Source organism: Catharus ustulatus, chromosome 2 (assembly GCF_009819885.2).
Source record: "Catharus ustulatus isolate bCatUst1 chromosome 2, bCatUst1.pri.v2, whole genome shotgun sequence".
In the NCBI taxonomy this organism is placed as follows: Eukaryota; Metazoa; Chordata; class Aves; order Passeriformes; family Turdidae; genus Catharus; species Catharus ustulatus.
The window spans coordinates 34567779-34575714 of NC_046222.1; the positions used below are offsets into that span (position 1 = coordinate 34567779).

The following is a 7936-nucleotide window of genomic DNA, read 5'->3' on the forward strand; positions in this document are numbered from 1 at the left end:
ATAGTGTAGGATATCTTGATGGTTTAGCTGCACCAGTTTAATAACAGCAGTCAAAAAACCCCTAGAAATATAGAAAAAAAGGGAAAAAGACAGAAACGGGATGATATTTATATGCATTTCTATCCTGGAGCTGCCAGAGTTACCAGATTTCCATCTCCTTCTGATAAGTTTGAGGAAAAGATAATTAACTGATTACATTAAAATAGAATGATAACAGGGAAGTACATCCCAATAGTGTCCAGCAGAATGATATGGAGAGCTGAAAAACCTCAGCATCTATCACCCTGACATCTGTGAGAGAATTCTTTCCTGAAGTACAAAAGGAAAAGCTAAAATAAGCCAAAGCATAGTGAGAAGAAATAACAGAAGGGACCACCAGTGCTCTGAGGGGGGATCTGAGCATCATCCACAGGTTCCCAGTTTTGGGCAGAACAGCAGTTTGGAGCTAGAGATGTTCATGTTCAAAGAGAAGGTTAACCAAAGTCTGTGAAGTATCTCATCCCTCAACTTAGTAATGTATGCAGGTTTTTTCTACAGTCAGCAAGAAAAGCAAGGCATGTCTGGAAGTTTCCACAGGGCCAGCCTAAAATTTTAACCTTTCCCACTGTCATTGTAAAGCAAATCATCTCCATGCTGATGAGATGCAGCAGGCCAAGGGACTGAGAAGGAGAAGTTTGGGTTGACTCATCACAGATAACTAATGAAACTTCTTCTTCGTTCCAGTCCCTTGACCCGCTACCCACATACATTATGAGCTTTTATATAAATGTCCACCCAATTTCAAACCCAGTACAAAGATGGAGTTGTCGTTCACTTTCCAAAAGTGAACTCTCTTGACAGAATGTGCTTTGGACTGGTTTTTGAAATAATCACAGGTTGGCTTTGTAAGAGCCAAAAGACAGGGGACCTAAGACTTCAGCTCTTCACAACATCAGGGAATTGAAGCCAGGAGATACTATATCTCAGAATAGCCTTTTCTAGGAAAATTTTTAGAAATTTTCTCCCTTTACCTGTGTGACTAGAGCCATGGCATGAGAAAAATGCACAAGCTCAACCAGTTGTAAAAAAGCAATGACAAAGGAAACTGGCTGCAACTGTAGTCTAAACATGACATAAGAGTGATGCAGTTTTTATCTTATGTCTTTTCTCCTTTTGTACTTTTCTCCTTTTAGCTAAGAGATAGGTACTCATTTGTTCAACGGGGGCAGATATATTTCTCTAAATGTGTAATGACACTGCTTCAGATTCCTAAAGAAAACTATGGGTACCTCAAGCAAGAGAAACATTATTTCTGTGACCATTTAAACTTGAATTATACCCAGATGCTGTGTTAGGGGTCTGAATCACTGTTGGTTGAACATCTGTATGAAGTACATGCTGGGTTTGTTATGATTTATCAAATGAGCTCAACAAATACCTACTCATAGTTCCTGTTATATGTCTTTCTTGGAGGAGATCGAGAAGTTCCTCAGAAAAAAAAAAGCTGATATCCTTCTGTTCTGTTGGTGAGAATTAATTGCAGTAGGCAGACTTCTGTTTTCTTCTTTAAGAGGGCGAGCAAGTTTATAAATACATACTTTTTTTCTGTTGTTTCTCAGGATTAAAGTATTTAAAATCATTTTAGTCCTGGATGTACAATTTATACATGCAGTATTTGAACTCAGTATTTTCCACTTTGCTGTTTGCATATGTGCAGCTGCATTCTATTTCCTCTTTTTCCTTCTTACCTCAATCCTAAGCAATGAAAATATTTGGTTGGTCATCTCTACTCTGGAAGGGAAACAAACAGTGTAAACATAGAAATGAACAAGGTTGGGTGAGGGATTAAAACTAAACAGAGGAAGGGAAAAGTAAAGACTGTAAGAATGACCTTAAAGGAGACAGGGAAACGAGAAAGAAAATAACCGTCTGTAAAAAAAAAAGAGATCCACACTGAGATGAGAGAAAGCGAATGGCAGGGAAAGGACAACAAAGCAGAACTGACTAAAGTGGGATTTGAAAGGGAAGCTTCACATATCCCAGGGTCTCAGCACTGTAGGGTTTTGTTTGTTGGGGTGGTTGTTTTTTTGTTTTTTAAATGCCTTCACAAGGAATAGGAGAAATTTTATTTGCAATGTTATCACAAAAGAAAAAGTATGAGTCTGCCAAAACCAATAAGATACCTTGAAATGTGTGTTTGTTATAATAAAGTAAATGTGTGAATGAACCCATCTTGATTTCATTAGTATATATTTTCAATAACAACAGGAATAGCAGCAAAAACAATGGAGATTTTTAAAGAAAGTGGCAAGAAATATGTCTGATAAATGTGGAATTAACTTTTTTTTTTCTGAAAAGGAAAAGGAAATTAGGTACTTGAAGGAGAAGCAAAAAATAAAAGATACAAAACTAGAAAAAATGAAATTCAAATATGGCCGGGGGAGGGAGTGGAAGAAGATAAAAAATAGAATATAATTACCTACCAATTATTTTTTAAATTTATGAATTATATCATCCATAATCTCATCACAATATCATGTCTGAGTGCTAAAGGCCAGAAAGAGTTTCATTTCACCCCTTCCTCACAGGAGGCAATTAAAAGATGATGATGTCAAGTTTAGCACTTTGCCTCTGCTTTTCCTGCGACAGGAAAAGAACTGTTTTGCAATGGAGCATTCAGAGCATGAATCCCAGTTCAGCCATAGCAGCTTTGAAAGGCTGCATGGCTGCCCCAGTTTGTTTACCAGTTTATTTACATGTACTGGGAAAAGAAACCAGCCAAAGTAAATCCATGAGACTTCTTGCCTTCCTGTCCTCTCAAAAGCCCAGTGAATTCCCACTATAGCCACCACCCATACTACTGCTCTGACTTCTGATTACAAAATATCCCTGTACTTTCACACACAGATAGGCTGAATACTTGAGAAGAGATATGACCAGAAATGTTTCAGGAATGAAAAACCCTCTGACCACTGAAAAACTTAGGAGCATTACGAATTCTGGTTTCAAGAGGGCCTATGCTCTTCTCTGATGTAGTTGATATTGATTATGACTACTTTGGCCAATGTAAAGTTTAGGTCATTGCAAAAACATAGGTACTGGGAAGGAGAAATGGCACTTCAAAAATAATAAATCCTAAAAGTTATATTGAAAGGAGCCTAATTTATATTTTTAATATTTCCAAGTATTCAACACCATTTTCACATTAATTTAGAAAGAAAATTATTTTTATTTGGTTTTTATTTTTTAATACAGCTTAAAACCCATGTCTCTATGAAGATCTATATAGAACATTAATTATACACCTAAGCTCCAATGACCTCCCACACAGATGTCCTCAAATGAGGAACAAACAGGATAAGAAATATTGAAGGGAAGGGGGATTAGCTTTCAGAAGTATTTTGTAACATTGCAGAAACTGTCCTTGAGATATCAATGAAATGAAGGCTGAGTATTATGATAGGGAAGACAATAAATAAATAAATAGAGATAAAAGTAATCCCAGGTTATAATCCTACAGGAGGAAAAACTTTTCTCCAGACCTTGCAGGAAGGGGGAAGTAATATTTCAAGAAAAGATAGGTACAGTGTGGTATTTTCATTGACACTTACTTTGCTTTTCAAATTACCCCAAATTATTCAGAATAAATTAGCACCATTGTGCTGTCAGAAGCAAAGAAGGTGAAAAGCTTCCTGATTACCACTAGATAACCAGCAAAAGCAAAGATAGAAGTTTGAGTGGCATTTATAAGAACATCTGTTCTGGGATCCATGGAGCTGGCAGTGCTGACTTGTGTACCTTGCAGAGAGGTAATTACATCATGGAGAGCAGCAAACTGTCAGAAGGGGCAAGGATGACTGCACAGGTAGCAGAGGAGAGATAGTATGTTAGAGATAGCAGAGCACGTATCCAGCCCCACTACTGATTGGGTTGGGTTCAGACCCTGATTAATGCAGACAGAAGGAAAGACACGACAAAGCAGACCAGCAGCTGAAACTCCGAATGGCTGTGGTAGTTCTTTCTGATTCACACACTGAAGGACAGACAGTGAGAAACTTGCCAGCTTCGTGAACATGCTACTGAGATTTCAATCAAAAGTACCTTAATTTCTGTGCAGGAAAATACTGGTTTTCTTGGACACAGAATTGTGATAAATTCTGACCCAGAAAAATCAAGCACAATAGCGAAAAAAAAAAAAAAAAAAAAAAAGTTGGGGAAGAAAAATAAGACAAGGTTTGATTTTTCATGTCATTGGTCATGAACAACTGCACTAATCACTATTTTTCATCATAGTAACAATGATTTTGGTTCTGTCACAATTTCTGGCCTTATACAATCTTCAAACAGTATTCTCCCATTCATGTTGTCCCCATTTCAAGTAACTTGAAAAGTTCTAGGACAAATGTACTGGTGAACTCAGTCTTATTTTCAATCATCATATAAACACTTCCTAGAAAATAAAGTCTCAATGAAGTAATTTTTAGGATTTTTTGGAGCTCAAATAATAACTGCAAAACATTCATAGGTTTATTGATCTGCTTTCTGGAATAAACTAGATATAGAGACAAGTCTGCTGTCATTTAGTGAGTGATTTTTTTTTTTTTGTAAAATAATAATGAGAAAACTTTTTTAAAATGTACCTGAAAGAGAAGGCTAGATCTGAAGAGAATACAGAAGATTGTTTTAGGGTAGGATAGGATGAAATCCAAAGAGTAGGGTAAGATCAAAAAACAAATAGAAATCTGTATATACTGTGGAAGAAGTCATGAAAATAAATTGAAGCTTGAGGGAAGGATGGAATGGAAAAGGACAAAACTAATAATTTATTTACCAATCCAGTAATTTAAAATTCTAATTTATGTACCTATCTATCTCCCTCTATGCTGTGTGTAACAAAACTTTCATCAATATAACATAAAGATGTCAAGTCCTTGAGCTTTGTCCTCCTCTTCCCCTGGAAGCACTGGAGGATATTATTAATGATTGCTCCCGCCTCAGATCTCCCTCTCTTGAAGGTGAAGAAGCTGAGCAAGGGCCGTTATTATCATCCTTATCTCTGATCCCTTTACTTCAGACTGTCTTTAGAAACAGGTTTGGAAATACCTGAAGAGAAATGATCTCACTGGGGAAATTATCATCTTAAAAAAAACAAATACCACTACCAACCACCCCATAATAAAACAGTCTCAAACAAACTCATTTCTTACATTTCTTACTTTCTTTTCTTGGTGTTGCCAGCTGGAAGAGCTATGGCTGTGTGACTGTTCTAAGCTTGGTCCGTGATGGTACGACATGCAGTTGTACAGCAGAGCACAGAGCTGCTGTGACATGAGCATTACAACTCCCTGGTTCTTCACTCGAGGGACCTGTGTGTCTCCATTCATCACCATTGCGCATTATAGAAGCTTTGGTTTTACAGCACACTCTGCTTCCAAATACTGTGTCTTTGAGATCAGTGATTCTCCCTTCTGCTCTGCAGTCCGGACCCATGGTTTACACATGCTAATTATCATATCATTTCATATCACACAGACATCTTCTGATGTCTCCTATTAACATGTAGTTAATTCTCAAAAATATTTTAAGGTACCAATTAAAACCATTATATTCACTCTTTATCTAATATTGTTAAACAGTGATTTTTTTCAAAGAATTTTATAAACCTATTACTCTGATGTTTCAAAAACTGAGACCACTACAGTCCAAGAATAAGTGAATCACTCTGCTCATTATTTTTATAGATGGGACTGAAATTCACACCTCAGTAATTTATAATCAGGTATTATCTAAACTCCTGTAGAGAAATATACTGCATAAAAATACTTGAGGCAAGCTGAGAATTTTAGAACAGATTTATCAAACACATTATTTGATAAGACATGCAGGACTTTTTGGACATATTTCACCAACTTCATGTGAAACTTCATAGTAACATGAAATTTTAAAGAAAATAGCCTTAGGAACAACTCCCAACTGTTCAAAGCAACAACAAATCACAATAATAAAAGCAAATCTATGATCAGAATGGTCAACACAACAAGAGTGAGATTTTCTAGAGGTAGTTCTAAGTACCTATGTCACTACGTTGTAATCACATCTTGATAATCCACTTTCAAGAAAATCAAACAATTAAGCATAACATATATTTTGAACCCATTTTTAAATAGGCATTTAATCAATACATTGTTACAGACATACTGGAATCTTAACAAAAATCAATCCCATTCAGAATGCAATTAGATTCTATTAATTGGCTGTATGCTTCCAAAACTACATATTCCCTCATAACTCAGCTGGTTTTTCCAGTTTAAAAGCACAGTCTTTTTGCATGTAACACCAGCTATGACTTGCACAACATGTTTTTAGTGAAATTTTAACCTTCTCAGGTGAAAAATTCTTTATCAGAGAGCTGACATTAGTGAGTTCTGTGCATTCTTGTCTATTTTAGTCACCATTTTCTTCAGTTCAAACCGGTCATAAAACTTTCAGTTTTAAACTCACAATCAGAAATCACAAAGCAACCTGAAACTGATTTCTTATTTAAGTACATTGTTTTCATTCAGTACATTTTTATTCTCAATCTATATGAAGCAGCAGGAAGGAGTTGGAGTGGTGCGCAAGAGCGGCAAAAATGCACATTATTTCAGATGCTCTGAAATGTTAGGGAGGACTAGTCACAGAAATCTCTGGAAGATGAAAGTTATAATTTAAGAAAAAAAACAATGAAACAACACATGTGAGTCTTGATTTCAGATGTCTTACAGGAGAGTGTTTATCTCCAGCCTGGGGCTTAGAGGCTTATCTTCCAAACAACACTTAAAATGCAGGCAAAGGTTCCTAAATGCCAATTTCAGTTTTGAATTGACTGTGATCAGGATAATTGAGTGCATGGAAGGATATGCCCCAGCTACAACTAAGGATACGGCAACTTTCACAATATCTTTACTTTGAGATGTTGACAGTATCAACAGAATTTGAGCGACAAAACTGGAAAGATACAGAATTAAGAAAGAAATAATAGATTTAATAGCTGTTAGGTGAACATCTATCATAGAATCCCTGAAAGTATCTGTGTAACATTGCATCGTCTTTCTGTGTTTCCACAGAGAAGAGATTAACAGAGCTGAGGTCACTACGGAGAGTACTAGAGGGAAAAAGCAACCCACAAAGTAAAGAAGCAGCAAGTAGAGGCATGAACTATCCCAGTCTGTGATATGAACTGTGCTATTTTCTCTGCAGTTCCCTGTTGAGCTGCACAGGTAAGTGCTGGGTGCAATCCATAGTAAAGGAAGAGAAGTCATGGAGGAGATCACCAGCGATCCAAGAAGAAGCCATGGGACCATCCCAGCTATTCTGAGCTTGATTTGCAGCAGCAGCCAGTGGGTAATATTGATTATTTTTAAACAGTACAGTACATAGAGCCAGGTGCTGAACCACAAGCTACTATGGTTTACAAACATCCACAGAGCACCAAAGTCCATGTACTCTGAAGCCAACTTAAATACATCTGCAAAGTAGAGACTGTGGATGTGCATCAGGACCGTTACCTGCAAGATAAATCTTGATGTGCTCAGAAAGATCAGGATCAAATCAACAGAAGATATTTTTTTGCTTTTGATCCAATTAATGGTATTAATGGTCGTAATAAATCCATTTCCAATAAATCCAACAACAACTTCAATAGCTACAATGCTTATTGAAATGATAAGAAGCGGTGGCAGCATCTTGCTGCTTTGGTCACTTCTGCCTGATTAGCTGTGTATCTGTGCAGGAAGTTGAGCAGTTCTGATGGTATCTGACTAGTCCCAGCTCCTGCCTGCTCACCTTATACCTAAGAACAAAAAGACACCTGGAAATGATAGCGGATCTGGAAATGACAGTGAGAAATTATTGATGTTTTTCCTGAATGTGCAAATCAGAGAAAGATTTAATAATTAACTCTAACCTTTTACATGCA

At 36.7% G+C, this 7936-nt stretch overlaps 1 protein-coding gene across 1 annotated transcript; it reads right to left on the reverse strand.

The window, feature by feature from the left end:
- Positions 1-6737: 6737 nt before the first annotated feature.
- On the reverse strand, positions 6738-7703 carry LOC117011623 (taste receptor type 2 member 40-like). The gene has a single exon (XM_033087057.1). It carries the CDS (start codon positions 7701-7703, stop codon positions 6738-6740), a length of 966 nt encoding a protein of 321 aa, XP_032942948.1.
- Positions 7704-7936: the final 233 nt, after the last annotated feature.